The 23,365-nt window shown below is 44.8% G+C and overlaps 4 protein-coding genes across 7 annotated transcripts in view; 3 read left to right on the forward strand and 1 right to left on the reverse strand.

Annotated features, from left to right (window-relative positions):
* Positions 1 to 22,580, reverse strand: part of LOC309710574 (uncharacterized protein) — a 64,696-nt gene extending 42,116 nt beyond the window's left edge. The window contains exons 1-2 of one of the 2 annotated variants that reach the window (XR_014277741.1): positions 20,402 to 22,580; positions 18,810 to 18,914 (exon numbers count right to left, since the gene is read on the reverse strand). The gene's annotated coding sequence lies outside the window, so the exon portion shown is untranslated. Of the gene's footprint in view, positions 1 to 18,809; positions 18,915 to 20,401 lie in introns of those variants that run through there. The other variant, XM_082540172.1, reaches the window with a different exon arrangement.
* The window catches only part of LOC309710575 (uncharacterized protein), an 84,292-nt gene that overhangs the window by 5,256 nt on the left and 55,671 nt on the right, over positions 1 to 23,365 (forward strand). The window lies entirely within an intron of this gene.
* On the forward strand, positions 530 to 3,753 carry tmed6 (transmembrane p24 trafficking protein 6). Its single transcript, XM_082542649.1, has 4 exons — positions 530 to 831; positions 1,056 to 1,182; positions 2,973 to 3,145; positions 3,382 to 3,753. Exons 1-4 carry the CDS (start codon positions 619 to 621, stop codon positions 3,613 to 3,615), a joined length of 747 nt encoding a protein of 248 aa, XP_082398775.1. The 5' UTR covers positions 530 to 618; the 3' UTR covers positions 3,616 to 3,753.
* LOC309710561 (zinc finger protein 277-like) lies at positions 12,572 to 18,698 on the forward strand. Of its 2 annotated transcripts, XM_082540151.1 has the most exons (12): positions 12,572 to 13,199; positions 13,721 to 13,934; positions 14,209 to 14,297; positions 14,411 to 14,493; positions 14,729 to 14,820; positions 15,524 to 15,634; positions 15,713 to 15,845; positions 15,970 to 16,037; positions 16,484 to 16,580; positions 17,496 to 17,538; positions 17,624 to 17,798; positions 17,993 to 18,698. In XM_082540151.1, exons 1-12 carry the CDS (start codon positions 13,172 to 13,174, stop codon positions 18,150 to 18,152), a joined length of 1,293 nt encoding a protein of 430 aa, XP_082396277.1. In that variant the 5' UTR covers positions 12,572 to 13,171; the 3' UTR covers positions 18,153 to 18,698. The 2 variants fall into 2 exon arrangements, with proteins under 2 accessions (XP_082396277.1, XP_082396278.1); XM_082540152.1 differs by lacking the exons at positions 15,713 to 15,845; positions 15,970 to 16,037 and having other exon boundaries at positions 12,577 to 13,199.

Genomic DNA, 23,365 nt, shown 5'->3' on the forward strand with positions numbered 1-23,365 from the left:
TTCATTGATAGTTAATTATGTTTAACTGCTCAGCACTGATCACTTCCTGCTGCAGAGGGTGGAACAACCAGTGATCAGGTTTAGGGGGCAGTTACTTTTGCACACAGGGCAGGTTTGGGGAGAGTTTTTCGCTTTATAAATGAAACCATCATTTAAACAATACTGTTTGTATTCTCTTTATGATCTTTGTCTAGAATGGAAACAAGTTTTATCATGTAAAACATCAAACAGACCTTCTTCTCAGCACTACACCCACTCTCCTGTTGGCATATGTCTGCTGTTTCCTGTTCACCAGTGGATCAATGGATTCATGTAAATGTTGAAATGACGGCCATGAGAATAATCTAAATGTACATCCACCACATGGTCAAATATTACTGAACCGGTGGTCCAAACCTCCACAGGATGTCGGGATCTGTCTGTGGAAGTTTCAAGGTTCATTTGTTTGGATCACCTGGAGAGTTTCCCTCCTGCAGGGTTTTCCTCTCTATCAGCAGTGCTTCCATCTGTGCAGCCCGTCCAGTTTTCCCAGCAGAGGAGGAAACATTTCAGGGCTGGTTAATCATTTTTGATCTAACTGCAGCACAGACTCTACTCTCACCCTTCCATGTTTTAGACATGCTGTGCTGGATTCCCTGCTTCTTTCTGGGCTTTTTATTTTGGGGCTCAGCTCATGGGGTTCCCCAGACAAACGCCCGCCCCGACGTCACAGACCAGGAGCTGTTCTGGGGTTCTGACCAGTACGACTTTGCTATAGTGCTTCCTGCTGCTGGGTTGGAGTGTTTCTGGCACTTTGCTCACCGTGGAGAGAGATTTTACTTGAACTTCATGGTAAGAAGAAAACTCTGTGTCAAGCTAAGTGACGCCACCTGACATGTAGTCTGTTTTCCCACAAATGTCAGATTAGCATGGACACCAGCATCGGTACCATCTGTTGAAAAGAGCTCACAGTGGTAACATCAAACAGGATATTTTACACTGACAGAGCTGCTGCTGCTCGTTCCTGCAGTGTGTGGACGCTCTGTATGGTTTTTAACTCTGTATTGGTTTTGTAGGTCCAGTGGGTGATGGGAGTCGGCCATGACAGACACCTGTCTGTCACCGTCAACACTCCGAGTGATCTGTTGCTGTCTACTGTTGATGATGCGAAGGGCCAGATCAACTTTGAGGCTGCAGAATCAGGTAGCTGTCTGTCTGATGGATAGCTCTTCCATGCTGTTATTTCACTTCAGCTGAATGCGATGAACAGATTGTAGGAAATTATGTCTAGATATTCACTTTAACATTAAATGTTGATACAACACAAACTCTCGTAGAGGATGTAAAGTCAGAGAGATACATGTTTTAAAGGTGAGCAGCCAAATAATTATTAAAACACAAAAACACCTTGTTAGCGTTAGCTGGTAGATTAGCATTTGAGATTTCCATTGAGATTTCATCTTTTATTCTCATGATACAGGTCGTCCCACTGCATCTCACCCTGCAGGAGTTTTACAGAAATGTTCAATAAAATCTTCTAATTTTCATCATGTTTTTCTGTAATGGTGCCTGGGTGGTGCCAGTGTTTTAAGTTTGGACATTTTGTTAGTGTTTAGTTTTCCTGTGTCTGTTTCCTGTTTTATTATGATAGTCTTTTGTCCTGTGCTCGTTATGTGGAGTGTACTTCCTGTTTCTTTAGTTTCTTCCAGCCATGTTTTCACCTGTTTCTCATCCTGTCATTATTTATTTGTCACTGCTCATTGTCACGTCATCGTCAATGCCTCGTGCGTGCACCCTGTAGATCAGCGGTCCCCAACCTTTTTTGCGCCACGGACCGGTTTATGCCCGACAATATTTTCACGGACCGGCCTTTAAGGTGTCGCGGATAAATACAACAAAATAAAACTAGTACCGGTACCGAAAAAAAGAAAATTTATTCATAACACACGTGGAAAGACCCAGGAAAACCGAGTAAACGATAAAAACGATAACAAAATAACACTGAAAACCGATAAAAACCCTGAAAACCATACATTTCACACCTGAGCCTCAACTCTCGCGGCCCGGTACCACACGACTCACGGACCGGTACCGGTCCGAGGCCCGGGGGTTGGGGACCGCTTCTGTAGATGTTATTAGTCTCATCATTGAGACTCAACTCTTCAGTCGGTTTCGGCACCGTTTTCTGAAGGTCCCACCACAGCTTCTCCGTCAGGCTGCGGTCTGGACTGGCTGGAGCATTGCACCACTTTGATTCTTTTTCTTTTGGAGGTTTGGCACTCTTCTTGGTATCATCGTCCTGTGGCTGATGGCCTCACATCTGACTCTAGAATACATTTGTATACAGAGGAGTTCATGGTTTACTGAGTCACTGCACGGAGCCCAGATCATCATCCCTCCACCACAGTGCTGACAGCTGGTCTGACGTGTTTCGTTTTCTCCTTTATGGACAAACATGTCCACTTTGGTTTTGTCTGTCCAAAGGAACCTGAGCGTTGCTGCAATGTTCAGTTAAAGAGAAGAGGCTTCCTCCTGGTAACCCTTCCAAACAAGTCACACTTGTTCAGTCTGTTTCTATTTGTACTCTCATGAACTTTAACATTTAACATGAGGCCTGTAGAGTCTGAGAATGAGAATTCTTGGGGTTTTGCAGTTTTTCTGAGCGTTTGGATGGTCTTAGGTTGAATTTGCTGGAACATCCACTCCTGAGATGATTGTAGCATTGTGTTAACACACAACTGAATGCTGCAGACCAGCAAACTGCAAAAACATCTGCATTTGCAAAGGTTCTCACATCTGCCGTTGGATACACCAATCAAATACAACTGATTTTAATTCCTATGGAAACATTAAGGATAAACTCAATTTTCACAGGATTCTGCGATACGTAATAGGTTTGCTTTAACTGGAAAACATTTTGTGTTTGCTGTGTTACTTTTAACTGTGCTATATGGAAAAAAAAAAGAAAAACATCTTGACTTGTCTACTTCCAGGTTTCTATCAGATGTGCTTCAGCAACTTCCACAACCGTTTCGGCTCGATGCAGGTTTCCCTCAGCTTTGGTGTTTACTATGACACCTACCAAGATCCCTCAAAGAGCGAGGAGGAGGAGAAGAAGAAGGAGGAGATCAGCAAAGAGCTGAACAACACACTGAGTGTCATCGAGGTACACATAGCTACCTGCTGTTACAGTTGTTATAGTGTTGTGGTGTCTGTGGCAGTACTGACAGCAGTTGGTGAGCCAAAACAAGTCAAATGTATTTAAACTTCACACTTAAGTTCAAAGTGTTTCACAAAATGAATTAAAAACAGTAACTGGTAGCAGAGGCGGGATTGTTGGAGTTTGACACATCAAAAGTGAATAAACAGATTTTTATACCTGCGTCTGTTCTGCTGTGTCAGACTACGACCCACAAAGTGGAGACCTACGTCTTTCACATGTTCCGGCACTACGGCTTCAGTCGGATGAGAAAGAGCGTAGACTACTTCCTGCTGCAGTCCAACTCAAAGTACATCACCTGGTGGTCGATGGCCCTCAGCCTCCTCATCGTCACCTCTGGGTACCTGCAGCTACTCTTCCTCAAAAGCCTCTTTGTCAACAATACCGGCACAGAGGGCGAGAAGCCTCGATGCTGATAGACTAAAAATAAAAATGTCTGGATGTTTTGTGGAGGAAAGGCAGACACGAACAAATTGAAAAGCAGTGATGGTTCTTTCTCTTTGAATGAATAAATATTAGAAATAATCATGTTGAGACTTTGTGATGCTTTTCCAAACAGACTCGATCAGTTATCTTAACACGTTTTTTTTCACAACATACTGCATTGATACAGTTTGATAACAAATAAAAACAATAACATATATGTGATGGTGATTTTAAAAATATGTAAACATATTATACTGATAGCTACCAGTACTCTCCAGAAACCATTCATCAGCTGTTTGCAGAATCTACACGTTGGCATAGCAATGGGCGGTTGGCGAGGGGTTAAGGACCGGTCTCTAGGCCAGCATGACAGGGCAATAGCAGCTAATCACCAAGCACTTACAACGGGTTGGGAATGATTGGTGGTTCAATGGTTTCCTACAGGTCTCTGGGCCTTTGTGACACAATATGAGTAGACTGTGTTGCCAGTAGGTTATGGGGCTTCTGTGTTCACATCTGCTCTGTATGACATTAAACTCCAAGGACCAAATAAACTGCAAATTTGAGTGTTTCGAGTAGCCTGAGCTTTTAGCTTACATGCACTGGCATTATTATTAAAAATGTAAAATAAAAGATGTTAAACCATGTTTCACATGAACATCCACCACCAGAACACAAAATATATGATGGGAAAGACAGAGGAGCAGAACAAGTTCATCTAGAGGCAGATGTTGCTTAAGGAAGTAGACTAGAAGCCAAGTATAATAAAACTGACCGCATGTTTTAAAAATGCAGGGGTGGTTAGTCTTTAAATGTTAACAAAACAAAATTTCAAGGTTGAGGTTTGAAAAACTGTAAAGTCCAGAAATCAGTGGTTAATGTCACTTTGTTGATAAAGTGTGCTGGTAGAACCTGGAATTGTGGTTTCCTGTTAAAATGTTACCAGATCCAGCATTTATGTGTGACTTCAGACTTTATACATAATAATGACCCAGACTGAACACTGCAGTTATAATTGATCTGAATTTCAGGAGTGGGACCACACCTCCATACACGTCACTTCCTCTCCTATGTCTATATATGTCGCCTGCCCTATAACCTATAACAGGCACTATAACCTGTTCATTATTGTTTCCATGCCCCACCCATCTCGCCTTTTCAAGCCTTTCACTTCTCATTAGTATCTGCACAGCCTGGGACCTGCCTCCAGTCCCCTCTGAGGCCTTCCCCAAACCACAGCCTCAATTCAATCTCAAGCCATTATCTACTAGAAATGCTGTCAAACCTAAAATGAGGACGATAGTATTTTGCAGGCATCTGTATTCAATTCAATTTAATCTTATTTATATAGCACCAAATCACAACAACAGTCACCTCAAGGTGCTTTATATTGTAAATGGTAAATGGCCTGTATTTATATAGCGCTTTACTAGTCCCTAAGGACCCCAAAGCACTTTACACATCCAGTCATCCACCCATTCACACACTGGTGATGGCAGCTACGTTGTAGCCTGGGGCGCACTGATAGAGGCGAGGCTGCCGAACACTGGCGCCAGCGGTAGGCAGAGGGCCCGGTGGGTGAAGTGTCCCAAGGACACAACGACCGAGACTGTCCGAGTCGGGGCTCAAACCGGTTACAAGGCGAATTCCCAACTCTTGAGCCACGATCGCCCCCAGGATATTGTAAGGTAAAATCATATGACCCTGTGAGCAAGCACTTTGGCGACAGTGGGAAGAAAAACTCCCTTTTAACAGGAAGAAACCTCCGGCAGAACCAGGCTCAGGGAGGGGCGGGGCCATCTGCTGCGACCTGTTGGGGTGAGAGAAGGAAGACAGGATAAAGACATGCTGTGGAAGAGAGACAGAGATTAATAACAAGTATGATTCCTACGGTGGCTGGGAAGTGCAAATCACATTTACAACATCAACAACAAAATAATATTTCCGAAAACACTTTTACATTAAAAAAAGGTTTTGACCTTGACTTCCAGGTGTTCTGAGTGTGGTGTTCAGAGCTGCCCACCAGCAGGTTGAGGATTGAAGCCAGAAACTTGGAGATGTTATAGGTGACTGAGTTGATCATGCAGACAATTGGTCTTAAAGGTGCACCCTGTTTATGTATTTTTGGTAAACCATAGTGGTTGGTGTAGATTCCCCTGGGTACAGCCTGTGGTATGAGGTCCGGTCAATAGCCTTGTCTTGTTCTAACTGCTTCAGACAGTCTATCACCCTCTTCCTGTAGCCACTAAAATTTATTTATACAGTAAAACTGTTAATTTTCATTTGTTGCCTCAAGACAACACTGTGCAGTTAGCCCAATTTTTTTCAGGCAATATACAGTAATGCATTTGCATTTGCGTGTAGAGATGTGTTTGTGTGCATTTATATGATCATAGTCAATGTTTATTACTTTACAATCTACTCATAATTACAGGACATGGATGTAAAAAACCTTTTATGGAGGGAAACCAAGGGAATGTGCACTTTCTGTCCTCAGAAAGTGAGGACAGTGAAGTAGAGGAGTGGATCCCTGAATCAGGTTTGAGGGACAATTAGGAGCTCAGGAGTAACTGTGTCTGTGTGTCAGATGAAGAAAATGGCGAGGGGGCCAATCTCGAATCTTTGCAAGAGGGCATTAAAAATATCAGCCAACAAATCTTTGACCTCCGGACGGAGATGAAAGCTGACTTCGACGCATTCAAAGAAGACCTCAGGCGTGAGTTGAAAGACGACCTAAAGAAATTCAAAGAAGACACAAACCAACAGCTATCGGCTAACAAGCTAGCGCTCCAAGAACACGGCGAGAAACTCGAGGAAGCCGAAACACGAGTGGCGGGGCTTGAAAGCTGGTCAGTGGTGGCCTATGACGCGCTGAGACAATCGCTAATGGAGCAAAGGAAACTAACTGAAAGGCTAGAAGACCTTCAGTCTAGATCGAGAAGGAGAAGGAGAAGAGGGCAGTTCGGTAATGAGCTTTGTTGAAAATGTGATCAGAAGAGAGAGGCTAATACCTGATGGCACTGACCCACAAATACAACGGGCTCACCGATCCCTCGGTCCTAAGCCAGGTGCTGATGCCGCTCTCCGTTCCATTGTCGTCTGTTTTCTTCCGTTCAAAACAAAGGAAACCGTCCTCAGAAACGCATGGCAGAAGAAGATCCTCGTCAAAGACAAACCCATCGATTTTGACCATGATTATACTGCCACGGTAGTACAACAGCGCCGTGCACATAGAGAAGTGAAAAGCGCACTTAAACAAAAGGGCATACGATTCCAATTCTCTCCAGGGTTTAATTAGAGCCCCCGGGCTCGGTGTGAATAATGCAGCACCTGAACGCACCTGAGCGGCCTGCTCGAGCAGAACGAGGAGCCGCAGGGAGGCCGAGAGAGCACCACCTCCAGAGGGAGAGAGAGGGTGGTGAAAGGGTTTGAAAGAGTAACATCATAACATCTGAAGGTTTTCATGTCACTCTAATGATGTCCTGACAGAACCACGAGGGGCATCAGAAACATCTGTGTCACACCTGTCCATCACTACATCTGTGTTAGTGACACTGCTGGAAGAATCCAGATTGCTTTGATTATTGTTTCCTTCCATTTTGTTTGCACTAACACTGCAAGCATCAGACTAAATCATACTTAGTATGTATGACCCCACAGCACCATATCACCCTATTAGAGCACTTCGCTCTCGCTCTGCAGGCCTACTTGTTGTTCCTAGAGTATTTAACAGTAGAATGGGAGGCAGAGCCTTCAGTTTTCAGGCCCCTCTTCTGTGGAACCAGCTTCCAGTTTGGATTCAGGAGACAGACACTATCTCTACTTTCAAGATTAGGCTTCAAACTTTCCTTTTTGCTAAAGCATATAGTTAGGGCTGGACCAGGTGACCCTGAATCCTCCCTTAGTTATGCTGCAATAGATGTAGGCTGCCGGGGATTCCCATGATGCACTGGGTGTTTCTTCTTCACTCACTATGTATTAATAGACCTCTCTGCATTGAATCATATCTGTTATTAACCTCTGTCTCTCTTCCACAGCATGTCTTTATCCTGTCTTCCTTCTCTCACCCCAACCAATCACAGCAGATGGCCCCGCCCCTCCCTGAGCCTGGTTCTGCTGGAGGTTTCTTCCTGTTAAAAGGGAGTTTTTCCTTCCCACTGTCGCCAAAGTGCTGCTCACATGTCATTGTTGGAGTTTCTCTTTTGTCTCTTTATTATCATAAGGTTCTTACTCTACAATATAAAGTACCTGGAGGCAACTGTTGTTGTTTTTGCTGTATAAATAAAAGTGAACTGAGTTGAATGTAATTTGGTTGAACAGGAAATTCACATCATGGATCTGGAGCAGCTGTGTGATGATGTCATGTCAACATGGACCAAAACCTCTGAGGGATGTTTCCAGAAACTTTTTAAATTTGTGCCACAAATGACTAAAGCAGAAGAGAGCTCAGACTCAGCTTCACTGTCATTCAGCCATTTGACATGATATGAATGAAAAACAGATTCTCTGTCCAGGACCTGGGTCTGAGCGACCCAGGGTCCATGAGCATTTATGACTCTTGTTATATGATATGTGTTTGTTTCTGCATTGTGCTGCTGTTCCTGTGTCTATGATGTTGGAGACCTCACCTGCTCAACCGCCTGCCATAACCACGCCACCATCACTTTACCTACCTGTTGCTGCTGCATCACCGTCCAATCTACCCCCAGTGGCTGCTACACCACCATCATTTCCACTGCCTGCAGCTGCCACACCAGCACGGCCTGCGTGTCACAAACCACCTGCAGTGCTTCGCCATGGGCCATCGGAGCTCTTACGTGGCTGGACCTACTACAAGGCTGTCATCAGATCACTGGCCGGCCACCAGAACTGCTATGCCACAGCTGCCAGACCTGTGGCAGGCCGCTCGAGCTGTTTTCCTGCCGTCACCGTCCATCGGGCCAGCTGCCAAAACTGTGGCAGAACTGTGGTTGATTTTTTCAGTTTTTTGGGGACTGTTTTGACAGCGCTGCTGGACGTGCGGTCGGACTTTGAAACCGTTGGGATTAGGGGCTCTGTTTGCTAGAGGATTTTGTTTTTGCACGGAGAGTGCGGAGACTCGGGAGCAGAGTACAGACACTTGGGAGAAGGCGCGACACGGGAGTCGTGGGAGCGCACTGGAGATTTGTTGTGTGTTACATTTACTTCACTGTAAATCAACGCACTGTTTACTGCACAGAGTCCAGCATTTAGGTCCTTTCTCCCCCACAGTCTGCCACACAGACCGTGACATTCTCAGGTCTCAGTATTGCAGCATGCTACCAAACAACGAGTAAAACATTACAAATAACTACAATTAATAGAACAAGAAATTCTCAAAAATAAGTACTGAAATATGCAAAAACGTAAATAACAATCACAAATATATAATATTTATATTTGGTTCTTCTTTATTTTATGACTATTTACAGATTTTCACTGGAGGCATCAAAACTATGGATGAACACATGGAATTAAACCCTCGGCCTTCTCTCAGCGAGCTTCATGCTGTAGTCACCTGACATGGTTTCACTTCACAGGTGTGTTAACTCCAAAGCTGGAATCCTGGAATTTCTTGCCTTCTGAATCTGGTTGGGACTAGAAGTCAGGGTGGCACGCAGTAGTGCTGCACGATATCAGGAAACCCTGCGATGTGCGATAACTGCGATCAATATTGCGATAACGATATGACTTGCGATAAAATAAATAGCAAAACAAACAAAAAACCCCGAATACATAATTTACGTTTTACTGCAACAGTTTTATTTAAAGAAAGCTGCCGTATTAGCAGTGTAACAACAAAGTGCACTTTAACATTGAAACATTGCCCCCATAAAAATTTTTGGGTCTTCTTTAAGATCCCAGCTGGCCAGCACCTCACGTAATACACGGGCTATATTTTCACTAGTGTGAGAGTTTGGAAAACACACAGTCTCTAGACACCGTGTTTTCAGTTCAAAGTCTTCGGTGAGGAAGAGCACTGTGAAACTCATATATGGCTCCGTTGTACGACTTGATCATAGGTCTGTAGCGTAGTTTTCAGCTTGGCTCAGTTCAAATGTGACGGTCTTGTGTAGGGCTGGGTATCGTCCATGATTTCTAGAATCGATTCGAATCCGATTCACAAGGTCCTGAATCGATTCGATACACGATTCGATTCAATTTGATTCGATTCGATTTAAATCTGGGAAATTTTGCCTCAGTCAGATTATAATTCAGATCAGCACATTTACATATTTTTGTATCTATAAAAAGGAAGCTGACACACGCAAGACTTTATCACAGGTGTGAGCGTCACAGCAGAGGCCTTTGTGTCAAAGTAGCTGAAGATAAAACACAGAAACACATGAAGGTGGTTTTCCTGGCCTGGATTTTATAAAAATATTCTGCAGTACATCAAAAACGAAAGAAAACCATTAACCAGCTTATGAACATTGCCTCTGAAGTTACAGCGGTTTTATTAGAGACAGCGTTTTGCATCATTTTAAAAAGTTTACATTTGTTCAGAAGCCTATTGAACGGCAGAAATTAGGTTTTCTCTTTGGAAGTAAGTAAAAAAAAACATCGGCCGACAGGCTGTAAACAACAGTAGACTTGTGCGTAACAACCAAGCAAATAATGCAGAAAACAGATTTCGGGGACAGACGGGAAACTGTTCTTGAAGTACAGAGAGAGAGAGAGAGCTGTGCATGAAGTGTGATTTTATCCTGGTGGAAGCAAAACAGCAACAGTCAGAGTGAATTCATGACGATGTTTATGTGAAGCGTTTGGATCTTCTTTTGCTGCTGGTTCGGTCAATGTTGTTTGGAGAGAGATCAAACTAACAGCTTTAGAATCTGTGCAAAAACGGCGTGAACACAAAGCGCGGACCCGCCGAAACATCAGAATCAGCGAGCTGTCGGCTTTCAGCCCCGAGCGTGTCCGTGCCGTCGGGTGAGAAAGTCACATCTCACTGATCCTGATCCGTCGGCGCTTTGTGTTTACGTCTCTGTGCAGAATCTGTGTTCCTGCTCTCATTCACTGTTTTAAATGTTTGGTGGTTGTCAAAATTTTGTGAAGTTTCACCTGAGATTCTGGAATTTCAGGCAAAATACATTTATATTAAAAAAATCAATTCAGGATTTTAATGAATCGATATCACGTTATCCAAGCCAGAATCGATATTAATCGATGAATCGATTATTAAAACCCACCCTAGTCTTGCGGCATGTTTCGTACATTTGTGGAATGGCGACATGGGAAAAGTAGTTTCCTGAGGGAATGCGGTATCTCCGGTCCACTTTATGTATCAGACTGGTGAAGCCCTCCCTGCTAACTGTATTTATAGGCATCATGTCTTTGTCAAAAAATGTGTAATGGCCTCTGTTATTTCTTTGTAGCGCTTCCACGTTTTCTCATAAGGAGTTCCACTTGAAAAACTCGGATGCAGAGACGGCCGTTGGACTGCGGCGCTCTTTGTCTTAACATTAGCAACATTAGCTAGCCCTGTCTTTCTGGAACTCTTCAAACAGTTCTCTGTGGTCGTGTTGAAGATGATGGTGGAGTCGTGTTTCCTCTGGTGGTTGCCACGAGTGTTCGGCAAGTTTTGCAGAGCACCTGTGTTTGGAGAACGTCGTCTTTACCAAATCCAAAGTACCTCCAAATAAGCGAGGTACTATTTTTTAGCCACGAGTTCATAGTCAGTAGCGTTCTCGTCATGCGTCTCGCTCTCAGCCATTACAACTCCGACTCGTCGCTGCAGCGTTGTTCGCTCCCCACCTACATAGGAGGCGGGCCTCTAATCCATTTGATTGGTTAATGCCGTGAAGGGCTCTGTTCGACTGGTCAAATGTGTAAAGGGGTTTCTTTGATTGGCAAATTCTTTAAAGCACGTGCGTAAACATTTTAAGGTACCCAATTATCGCGGTTTGCGCCGTCTTTTGCAATGGGCCCATCGCACAGGCTGATATTGCGATGACAATAAATTTTTTATTTATTGTGCAGGCCTAGTACACAGCTGACAGCTCTATTTGACAACTGTTAGAATTCATATTATGGCAAGAACCAATCAGCGAAGGAAACAACAGTCTGTCATTTCTTTAAGAACTGAAGGTCAGTCAATCCAGGAAATTGCAAAAACTTCACAAAAACCATAAAGCGCTACAAAGAAACTGGCTCACACGAGGACCGCCCCAGGAAAGCAAGAGCCAGAGTCCCCTCTGCTGCTGAGGATACATTCATCCACCAGCCTCAGAAATCACAAGTTAACAGCTACTCAGATCAGAGCGCAGATAAATGCCACATAGAGCTCCAGTAACAGACACACTCTACATCAGCTGTTCAGAGGAGACTGTGTGAATCAGGCCTTTATGGTCAAATAGCAAGCAGAGGAGATTAGTTTGGGCCAAGAAACACAGGGAATGGACATTAGACCATCTGTGCTTTGGTGTGATGAGTCCAAATTTGAGATCTTTGGTTCCACAAAGGTGAACGATGGTCTCTACATGCATGGTTCCCACCATGAAGCATGGAGAAGGAGTGTCTGGTAGTGTGTGCGCCAGTGAACATGAACTTTTAAAACTCAAAATATTTTTTTATATACTGGTTAAAAGTGTTTGTGAAATACTTTGTTCTTTATGCTGGACTAACAAACTGCAGTCACAAAGACTGACTGTGAGCACTTTTCGGTGATTACAGAGTCATAATAACGTGTCATATATGAGATTATCACCATGGCATGACATCACATCATGTATGTATTTGCAATATTTAAAAAAAACAGCTGACAGTGTGTTTTCATATTTTCATTCTGTGCTTAAAGGGAGAAAGGTTTATTATTTCTGCAGTATTGCTGTCATTGCTTTTATCTATAGTTTTTTTGTTGTTGTTGAGAATAACAGAGTGAGTCAGACTGCAGGATGAACACTGAGCTGTTTGTGCCCCCCAGTGGTCTTTGACCACAACGTGCTTCCAGTGAATTCCCGAATCCAAGCTGTGTGTCATCAGCAGCCACTCCACCTTAAAACTGACTTCACGTATAAAACTTGGGTCATTTATTTAAGAATTTGCACCATATCCAGCCTTCTTGTGCCCCCCTGTACAGAAACTCAAATGTTATTTTCAGACTTTTATTTTAGGGAGCCTTACACCTGTACACATGGTACACATTCACAAATAACGTTTCATTTAAAAATTTGTAATAGAGGGGAGGACACATATGCTAATGTAATGTTAATAAATGGGGATTTATGAACACTAAACTTTCATGTTCAGAGAACACGCTCAGGTATATCTTGAGGATCTGAGTGTTCATGTGATTTATATTCTTTGCTATATATATGCAACAACGTCCAACGTTACATGTTAGTCAACTTCATTCACATTAATTAACCTTCAGCTATCGAAACTTGAGTTTTTATATTTCCTTGAACCACTTGAATGCACCTTTTCTAATTCGTGTTTTACCGGGGGTCCGCGAAGGCGCTTCGTTGGCATTTTACGGCCTCCGATTGGTTCGATTTGTGTTATTTGCACCACGTGACACCAGACATGGCCGCCAGCGAGCCGAGTAAAGACGGTAAGTGTGACCTTTTAAACGTGTCCGCGGCTTTAATGCTGATATCTGGTGGTCTGCGTGCAAAGGTTTGGGTGTCGGTGACTCTCCGAGTCTGTGGGAATCCACAATCAGCAGAAAAAAGGCTAAAAAAAAATCAGAAAAGCAGGCGGGAACCCGCCCGGCTAAGCTAGCAGGCTAGGAAATAGCTGGGCTGCTAACTGTGATTATACAGCAATCTCTATATTCAGTCAGTACTCAGTCTGACAGCTGTGAAGTTTATTCAGGATTTAACAGCGTGTAAAGTCTGAGTTCGATTAATGAGTTATTTAATTCATTAATTTATTTATTTTTTTACTTTTAGATCATAGTTTTGTCCCCACGGGTGATGAAAATAATTGTATACAGACAGATTTTTGTAGATCAGAGGGAAATGCTTCTTCATGCCAGGCTGTACATTCTCGCTTCCGCTTGGTTTTGACTCACCTGGTCTGGAGTAGAGTGTGTGTGGTATATAAGGTGTAGTCTCTCTTCTGCTTTCTCAGGTAAGGACAGCATTCTGGAGCCGCTGTGTTTCCCCGATCAGCCGGCTGACACCTCCAGCCCTCCCGGTGTTCAATGTCCCGGCTCCGAGCCGCTGGTCTGCCTGTTCTGCTCTGAGTCCGTCCCACCGCCGCGGAAAGACGTCCTCCTCAGACACCTGCTGATGGAGCACAAGCTTGTCATCGCCGACGTCAAACTCATCGCAGACGTCCCAAAGTACGAGCCACACATGCTCCGGCTCACTCGTTTAACTCTCGGGAACACGTTTGGATGTTTTTAGCATTTGGAACTCGATCATTTCACCAAAGACTTCCTGTAATTATTTGGGGTGATGGGGGGAAACCCTTACCTTACAAGTATAAATATATACAACAAGTCCAGCATGTCCACGCCTGTTAGTGTGCTGCTTTTATGAACCGTGACGAAGTGTTTCTGTGCGCCGGTAAACCTGGCTGTGAGTCGGTTTTTACTGACGAGTTTCCTCCATCAGGTACTTGCTGTACTGGAAGGGCAGATTCCTCGAGCAGCCGCTCACAGATTTCTGCAGCGTCATCAAAACCAACTCCACGGGCCCAGTCGGTGAGTTCACTCAAACCCACAGAGGACCTGACCTTTCAAAGTGAACCACGTACACTTCCTCCAGCTCTGATTAATGACTCATTAAAAACTCTTCTTCCTCGCTGACCTGACAGAGAAGCAGGAGGACTACTTCCTGCTGTGTGACGTCCTTCCAGAAGACAGAGTCCTCCGAGAGAAGCTGCAGCAGAAACGACTGGTGAGGAGACGTGACACTCGGAGCATCCTGAGTGAATCTTGTGCTGCTGGAAGTTTCGTTTCTTTTAAACTTTATTTTGAGGCAAAGTCTGAAAATCAGGAAAAATCAGAAAAATTGCAGATTTGAGTGATTTGACACGCTTTGTGTCGTTGTAACCTCTGCACTTTAAATATCTGAGCACTCTGAGGTAGTTTTCTGAAGAATTCCTCTGAGCTCTTCTTCTGTGCTCCCACAGGAGGAGGTCCTGGAGCAGCAGCAGAAGGAGCGAGACGACAGCAGCTTCCATCGTCTCTGCATGTTCTGCAGCGAAGAGTTCACGGGAAACAGGTAAAGCGCCGCGGGATTCCCATCAGTCCTGGAAACCTCACGTGTGTTAGATTAAAGCAGACAGAAGGTAGAGCTTCCTGAAATCATGTGACTAAAAGCTTCTTTGCTTCCTGTAGTCATCTCTTATGATCCAACCCCCAAAAAGCTGCTGTTTACGCATAATTCCATAAACATCATTCAGTGACATGTCTGAGCCTGAACCAAGAAGCTGATCTGAGACCAGTGCAGCTCCTCATCCTTCTTCCTCTCCTGCTAAGGGTCAGGTCTGAGACCTGTGCAGGTGTGCACTGGTTCATGAATGGCATGAAGGTGTGACTCACTGGTGTTTACCACAGTTCTTGTGTGGATCTGTGTCTTACCTCCAGTTAAGCTTCCATCCATCCATTTTCAGTCACTGTGTTGGTTCGCAGATGCTCGGCCTCCCTCTGCACAGGCACCACCTCCAGCTCCTTGCGGGAGGACGCCGAGAGACATAACCCGCGTCCGCTCCGGGTCTCCTCACATTTGGACATGCAGCGGCCCATGGCGAGAGAGGCTGCTTCCCTCTGTCTGCCACTATGGGCACGCTGCGTGGATCTTGAAGTCTTGTCCAAATGGGAACTTCTGGACGAAGACCAAAGGACTGCAGCGCAGTGCTAACAGTGATGATGTCAGCTGATGTTTTCTTTTGTTTATTAAAAATGGCTCCACGTGCTGTTTCCAGGTCGTCTCTGCTGAACCACATGGCCAGAGAGCATTCCTTCAGCATCGGACTGCCGGACAACATCGTCTACTGCAGCGAGTTCCTCGACACGCTGCAGGACAAACTGGACAGGTACGCTAATCGTTGCTTTTTATTCACAGCGTTAAGTTTTGTTTCGCGCGCCTTTTCATTTTGCTCCCCTCGCTTCAGTCTGCAGTGTCTGTACTGCGAGAAAACGTTTCGAGATAAAACCACGCTGAAGGATCACATGAGGAAAAAAGCTCACCGCCGCATCAACGCCAAAAACCACGAGTACGACCGCTTCTACGTCATCAACTACCTGGTAAAACCCAGCGACACACTCGCCACACGCTTCCACGTCAGGATAAACAAAGCAGTTCTGTAGAAGCAAACGCACGACCTGAATGTATTGTTCCGATTTTAAAGCGTCCCTCCTGTCCTGTCAGGAACTGGGAAAAACGTGGGAGGAGGTGCAAAGCGAAGATGACCGTGAGCTGGCGGATGATGAGGATGAGTAAGTATCCTCATGTAGCTCTGTGAGGACGGCATTAACTAAAGTGTCCTGATGCATGTCATACACACTGCTCTGTATCGTGTTAAAGGCAAAAACCGGGCCGGGCTGCACTTGCATGTAATACCAGCTTTTACCACCAGATGGTGCAGTTAGTGGGTGTAACGTTTATTTTAAACCAACACGACATCACCAGTCCGAGCACGCTTGATCTCCAGCGCTAACCAGGTGCTGTGAGCTCAGGGTAGCTGTGGATCAGGAGGTGCAGCGAAAGGTTGGAGGTTTGATCCCCGGCTCGATCCCAGATACTGAACCTTGGATTGTCCCTCCTGATAATATTCTTATTTACTGTGTCAGCCTGGATGCAAAAGTTTCAATCAAGTCCACTTCCTAGTCCTCCTCTGATCCTGTGTAAATGTCTGCTCGTGTCATCTCTGTATCGTCCGCAGTGATTGGTCGGACTGGCAGGCTCATCCGGTCTCTGCAGTGTGTCTGTTCTGTGATCACCAATCGGAGACGTTGGAGCAGATCTACGCGCATATGAAGGTACGGGAACGTAGAAGTTTCAGAGAAGGAAAATATCGTTTTCTGCTTTTCATCCCTGAAACGATTCTGCAAAGGCTTCTGGGAGAACGGAGACAGTGCACACTAACAGGAAACGATCTGCTTCCTGAGGTCTCTGCAAACATATGAATCCATCGTTCGCACAAAACATGGATTTTACTCAGAAAGTGCCCTCACACACAGACGGACCGAAGCTGAAGAGCTTTTAAAATGAAGCGCCTTTTATTTTGAAAAGTTTCCAAATAAATACATGATTGTCAAAACTTTAACGAGCAAATAAAAATGTTTCCTCGTTGTTGGGTCTGTTTCCACAGGCCCCGCTAGTTTAGAGACTTATTCATCATGAAGGAAACAAGACATAACAGAACATCTTCAACCGGTTTTTCACTCGCTAACGAGGGAAGTCTTTGGTCAAGAACCAGCTCTTGGAGCCCACGCCCCTGTCCTGTCTCAGGCCCGAAGTCCTTCAAAGAGCAGCTTCCCCCGTAGCTATTTATTGACATGGCAGTTACAATACACAATACAACACAAGCTCCCCCAGCACAGAGTGGCTGCAGAGGTCAGAGACAAAGGAACGTCTTGATCCTATAGGTTGAACTCAGACCGTACAAATTTAAGAAACACGATGACAACATTCAACAATTAGACTTAACACTCGTGAACAATAAATAAATCTAGGATTGGACGTCGACTGCAGTCCGATTTTGTCGTTGATTAAACGTTCTGGTTTAAAGTCAGAACCAGTTTCCCAAATGTGACTCTAAGTTTGTGCTCACGAGTGACGAGTTTACCTGAGAGGCAGAAAAGTTTCTCTCTGCTTTCTGGTTTTGTTATTTATGAAGTCTGTAACGGGCGTCGCGTGCGTGACCCTGACATCTTTCTGTTTTGTGTTTGCAGGGGGCTCACGGCTTCGACCTCCACCTCCTTAAGACCGAGCTCAGTGGGTGAAATCGCCGTGGTAATTCGAGCGCAGTTTGCTTCTATTTCTTCCTTCTGAGTGTTTCTAATGTTCTGTCCTCCCTCAGACCTCAAGTTCTACCAGCAGGTCAAACTGGTGAACTTCATCCGGCGGCAGATCCATCAGAGCCGCTGCTACGGCTGCACGCGGATGTTCGACTGCCGGGCGGACGCCCTGCGTCACATCGCGGCTGAAGGTCACGTGATGAAACTGCCAGAGATGTCCGCCTGGGACCAGCCGCAGTAGGTTTAACGAAGCGCCTGCAGAATTAACCAATGAGAGCGCGGGCTTTAAAGCTGGCGTACAGCTGCTGATGAACGTGGTCAACGCCACAGATGTTTACACTTCATTTGGAGTATTTTTATCAGCTGATGAAAATGGCGTCCTTTTTGGGACTAATTTGAGCCTGAGCACTAAACGTCGTCTCGCTCCGCAGGTATTACTTCCCCACGTACGAGAACGACGCTCTCCTGTGCACGCTCTCTGACAGCGAGGAAGGCGACGGTGACGAGGAGCATCGCGGCGAGGAGATCCCGGTCATCGCGGAGGACATCTCTAACCTGAGAGCGCTGAAACAGTCCAGTGTCCTCAAGTAGCTGCTGAAGGAGCGAGGAGGCAGCAGCTAGGACCACAGACGGACACGTGTCATACGTTTGACTCAAAGGCGTCTCTGACGTCGGCTGAGCTCAGCTCATGGTGACCACATGCCACATGGCTGGAACGCAGCGGCACGGGTTTGAGTCCGGCCCTTTCCCTCTCAACTATTTCCTGTACGTCTCTACTTAGTAAAGATAAGAAAGGCAAAAGAAGAGTCCTCTCCACAGCTGGACACGCGGACGCCATGATGTCCGCTGAAACGTAATTGCTCTGCCTCGTGCAATGAAGCTGAAACATGCGTTTTCTTGAATATGAATTTTAGTACTCGAGTAAAAATGATTTTCTTTTGTAACTTGTAACTGAGCTGGATTCAGTGCTGTGGTGGACGAGCTCATCGTCAAGATGAGACGAGAGACTCTTTATTGTCATTGCACAGTCACACTTAGAACAACAGCACTACACAATTGCAAACTGTCCCGCGTCGGCACTACGCACAACACAAACAACACAACACAGGAACTTAATAAATGAAAAGAATGAGTGTATGTTTTACTGCACATTGTTATTATTATTGTTGTTGTTGTCCCCTCAGAAAGCCCAGGGACGTCTCGTGCCTGAAACATCTGTCCTATTTGGTGTTTCTGTTGTTTTTCTGCATCGCTTTGCTGAGCGACACCTGCCGTATGGTGGAGCCGAACTGCAGCGCTCAGAGTTTTCACCGCGTCCTTCGCGTCCAGGCTCACGTTCACGAACATGCAGCACTGAGGAGAGAAACGAGGGGTCGCTGCAGGAACTCACTGCTGTCAAACTTCCTGTTTTATCCTCATTTCGTACTCTGGCAGGCTGTAGGACATTTTGGACAATCTATAATCTTCTAACACAAAAACATACAAGTGTTCACTGAAGTAAACACACAGAGCAGTAGCAGATTTTTTTTAAGTGTTTTATTTATTTTCATTTGCTGCTAACTGCTCTTTGTTCATTTGTAGTTTTTGTAGTAGGAAGAACTACAAAATCTACAAATAAACAAAGAGCAGTTAGCAAATGTAGTGCTCTCCACTATGTGAAGCCCTCACATGAATTTTTAGATTTTTCAGTTTAAGCCAATTAAATGAAATCCAAAAATTCAGCCCCAACAATCAAATGATCCCCTATGAGCAAGCACTCTGGCAACGGTGGAGAGGAAAAACTCCCTTTTAACAGGAAGAAACCTCTGGCAGAACCAGGCTCAGGGAGGGGCGGTCTTCTGCCATGACTGGTTGGGGGGTGAGGGGCAAAATTAAATAAAACATAAAGGAGAGCACAGCGTATTTATGACAGGTCGGTGGACTGTGGCTCGAGTTCAAAAGATGCTCGAATCCCGCCTGAGGTGGTATGGACACCTCACTCTTGTTCCCGTACCGCTGGGCGCTGAAGATTTTCCACAGTTTGTCTGAGTTCTGCCATCTCTTGCCTGAGTTGTGTGTTTTCTCGACAGAGTCGTGTGTTTTTTTGAATGTGTCGTGTGACATTGTTACTGAGTTCTATGTGTTCTTTACTGAGTTCTATGTAGTTTTCACTGAGTTGTGCGTTTTCTAGATTGAGTTGTGCGTTTTCTAGCTCGAGTTGTGCGTTTTCTTGACCGAGTTGTGTGTTTTCTCGACCGAGTCGTGTGTTTTCTTGAGTGTGTCGTGTGACATCGTGACTGAAGTCTATGCACATTTCAGTCACTCGTGCGAGTTCTTTGGTGAGTCGTGCGTTTTCTTTCCTGAGCTGTGCGTTTTGATGACGGAGTTCGTCTCTCGTACGGTTCAGTTGGTCTAACGGATCTGCTCTTGCCTGTGACATTTTTGTAAAGGTTTAAGGCTGAAGGCTGTCAAAGGGTAGCTGTGTCTCAAACAACTGTCTCTTTCTGCTGTAAACTGTTGAACGAGCTCCTATTTATAGACTCGGTGGGCGTGGCAGAGAATGCGATGTCGCTGTGACAAAACAATGATCCTTTGATCTTCTCAAAGGATCATTGTGATGTCGCCGTGACGTCACGATGATCGTTCGAGAAGATCAAAGGAGCGCTGTGGATCATTCTGCGCATGCTCAGATCAATGAACGGGAGAATTATTTGTAAATACTTTGCTAGCTAACAAAGGTGCTTTTAGCAACAGCTGGTGGTGGTTCGTCGCTATCAACCCTTAAACTCGTGAACTGGCTCTCTAGCTTTTCGATTGCTACTGTTGTCTATCACATATGTATTATTTGGAACCCAGCTTACCTGTAAAAACAGACACACAGCAGGTAACAGGAACTACTCGGTGCGCCAGCTCGGCACCACTAGGCTGTGTCCCAATTCAGGGTCTGCACGCTTGAAGTACGCGCACTACGCACGGTGCGTACTATAAGTATGAGAAGTGCGGAAGTGAGAGGCTTGTGAAATAGGACGGTCTTGCCTTCGTCGCGCTGCTCAGGTTGCCTAGCAACCATGATACTAACCGCGAGAAACGTGTCATACAGCTTTGTGTGACAGAAACGAAGGAGAACATGTTTTGTTCATTTGAGACCAAAGGACCGTAAAACATGATTGTTGGGCTTCATTCCTGTGCTGAACAGTCATTTAAGATTAGCTAGTAAATAACAATTAGCTGATGTTGGTCATGAGACTAAAGTCATCTCACTGTGGTAATGTAAATATAATATGGCCAATATTAAAGTTATAGTCAGATTATTATGATATATTACAGCAGTGAGCTTGAACAGTTGTTTATATGTCCTATCACCTTAAATCTTCACTCAAAGACGAGTATCTGTGACAGTGTGTATACAGATGTGTTATATATAAGAGACAAATATTGTTCGTTTAATACGTTGGCATTATTACATTTGGCTCAATGCTTACATATGTGTATAAAGCAAATGTACGAGCTGTGATAACTGTGTCTGATAGAATGAAGAGTAGACTGATATATGAAATATTCCTTTATTGGGTGAGAAAATCAGACCATGTCATAACTGCTGTAAGTCACACAGAATAGACATCAGAGCCTTAAACAGGCTGACGTCTGCTAAATGGGTCAAACTGGGCAGAAAGTCTACAAACACATAACATCCTTATAGAATATGATGTAACACTATAGATCAACTTAGCTCAGAATATATAAAGCATATAAACAGTTACAGCAATATGATGCAACAAACACAGCAGCTACTGATCCAAAATCCTCAAAGCTTCATAGAACTGAAACCAACATTTATTTTAGCTCCATTCTGCTGCTGATACAGACTTTAGGTTTCTGAACATTAAACTTGTTGCTGCCTTTCATGGTGTGTAACTTGAAGGCCCTGAGTACTCTGAGTACTTTCTCCCACACTGGAAACACTGGGATGATCACATTATGTGAACATTACCTAATAAGACTGATTCAGCACAGACAGTTCTGTTAAACTTTCCTAGCAGTCCTTCACAAACAGGGAACAGTCTGTCTATTCTCTCCATCTGTCAGCTGCTGCTGGCTCTTCCTCCTCCTCTTCCTCACACACTGCCGAGTTTGTCCTGGTGGATCATCAGGGCTGCAAAGCCTCACAGATGATGTGCAGCAGTGGGTCCCTCAGTCTGTCCTCACTCTGGACACTTGCAGTCGTCACACATGGACATCAAATGTGTGATAAGCTGCAGGATTCAAACACAAGTGTAACTTATAAACACACGTTCATACTTTTATTCCACAATCAGAGAGAAAGAAACAGAGAGAGAGTGCAGGACAGACAGACAGGTGACAGTCTCAGGTGTACACACTGCTACACAACAGCACAGAGAAGCAGGATTTAGTGTTTGTGTTATTACGAGTGTAAACAAGAAGAGTTCCAGATGGTGCAGTGGACACATGTGTGACTGCTGTGATTAAAGCATCTTTCTTTCAGCTTAACGAGTGAACCGTCAGCTCGTTCAAACACACGTTAAAGTCCGTTTGGCTCGACACCACCGAACAGAGGCAGCAATATAACACAGCTCACATTAACAGTGCAGTGGATCCTGCTTGTGCCGTGATATTCAGGACTGCAAACCGAGCAGCATCACTGACTTTCAGCTTTTTGTGTTTGTGGATATATGACTGACTTTAATTATCCACAAAATCATCAGATTCTCTGCAAGATTAAGGTCGACTATATATATATTTATATATGGGGCGATCGTGGCTCGACCCTATATTATCACGCCCAAACCTCGCAATAATAGCGGTGTAACAACTTGTTCTTTGTGACAAGATAAACATGTCTCCTATACAAGATAAACACACCTTTACAATATTGACCACAGAAATGTACAATCAAGAACATTTTAACTGCTGGAACCATCTATTAAACTTCTTTATACATAAGCCATTTCTGTGACACTTACAGTATGTCTCTACCAGCTTTGCACATCTACAGACTGAAATCCTTGCGCATTCTTCTTTGCAAAACAGCTCCACAACTGCTCTGTGATGGCCTCAGAGGAGAATATTGGGAGCAACAACACCATGAAGTCCAAAGAACACCCCAGACAGGTCAAGGATAAAATTATTGAGAAATTTAAAGCAGGCTTAGGCTACAAAAAGATTTCCCAAGCCTTGAACATCCCACGGAGCACTGTTCAAGCCATCATTCAGAAATGGAAGGAGTATGGCACAACTGTAAACCTACCAAGACAAGGCCGTCCACCTAAACTCACAGGCCGAACAAGGAGAGCGCTGATCAGAAATGCAGCCAAGAGGCCCATGGTGACTCTGGACGAGCTGCAGAGATCTACAGCTCAGGTGGGGGAATCTGTCCACAGGACAACTATTAGTCGTGCACTGCACAAAGTTGGCCTTTATGGAAGAGTGGCAAGAAGAAAGCCATTGTTAACAGAAAACCAGAAGAAGTCCCGTTTGCAGTTTGCCCCAAGCCATGTGGGGACACAGCAAACATGTGGAAGAAGCTGCTCTGGTCAGATGAGACCAAAATGCAAAACGCTGTGTGTGGAAAACTAACACTGCACATCACTCTGAACACACCATCCCCACTGTCAGATATGGTGGTGGCAGCATCATGCTCTGGGGGGGCTTCTCTTCAGCAGGGACAGGGAAGCTGGTCAGAGTTGATGGGAAGATGGATGGAGCCAAATACAGGGCAGTCTTGGAAGAAAACCTCTTGGAGTCTGCAAAAGACTTGAGACTGGGGCGGAGGTTCAGCTTCCAGCAGGACAACGACCCTGAACATA

Source organism: Aulonocara stuartgranti (genome assembly GCF_965226115.1).
Source record: "Aulonocara stuartgranti genome assembly, chromosome: 7".
Classification (NCBI taxonomy): domain Eukaryota; kingdom Metazoa; phylum Chordata; class Actinopteri; order Cichliformes; family Cichlidae; genus Aulonocara; species Aulonocara stuartgranti.

Bases quoted from the DNA above. Each gene is read 5' to 3' on its own strand.
- LOC309710561 (XM_082540151.1), top strand. From the start codon at position 13,172: ATGGCCGCCAGCGAGCCGAGTAAAGACG. The intron at 13,200-13,720 runs GTAAGTGTGACC...CTGCTTTCTCAG, and splicing joins CAGCGAGCCGAGTAAAGACG to GTAAGGACAGCATTCTGGAG. The intron at 15,846-15,969 runs GTAAAACCCAGC...CTGTCCTGTCAG, and splicing joins TCTACGTCATCAACTACCTG to GAACTGGGAAAAACGTGGGA.
- tmed6 (XM_082542649.1), top strand. From the start codon at position 619: ATGCTGTGCTGGATTCCCTGCTTCTTTCTGGGCTTTTTATTTTGGGGC. The intron at 832-1,055 runs GTAAGAAGAAAA...TTGGTTTTGTAG, and splicing joins GATTTTACTTGAACTTCATG to GTCCAGTGGGTGATGGGAGT. The intron at 1,183-2,972 runs GTAGCTGTCTGT...GTCTACTTCCAG, and splicing joins CTTTGAGGCTGCAGAATCAG to GTTTCTATCAGATGTGCTTC.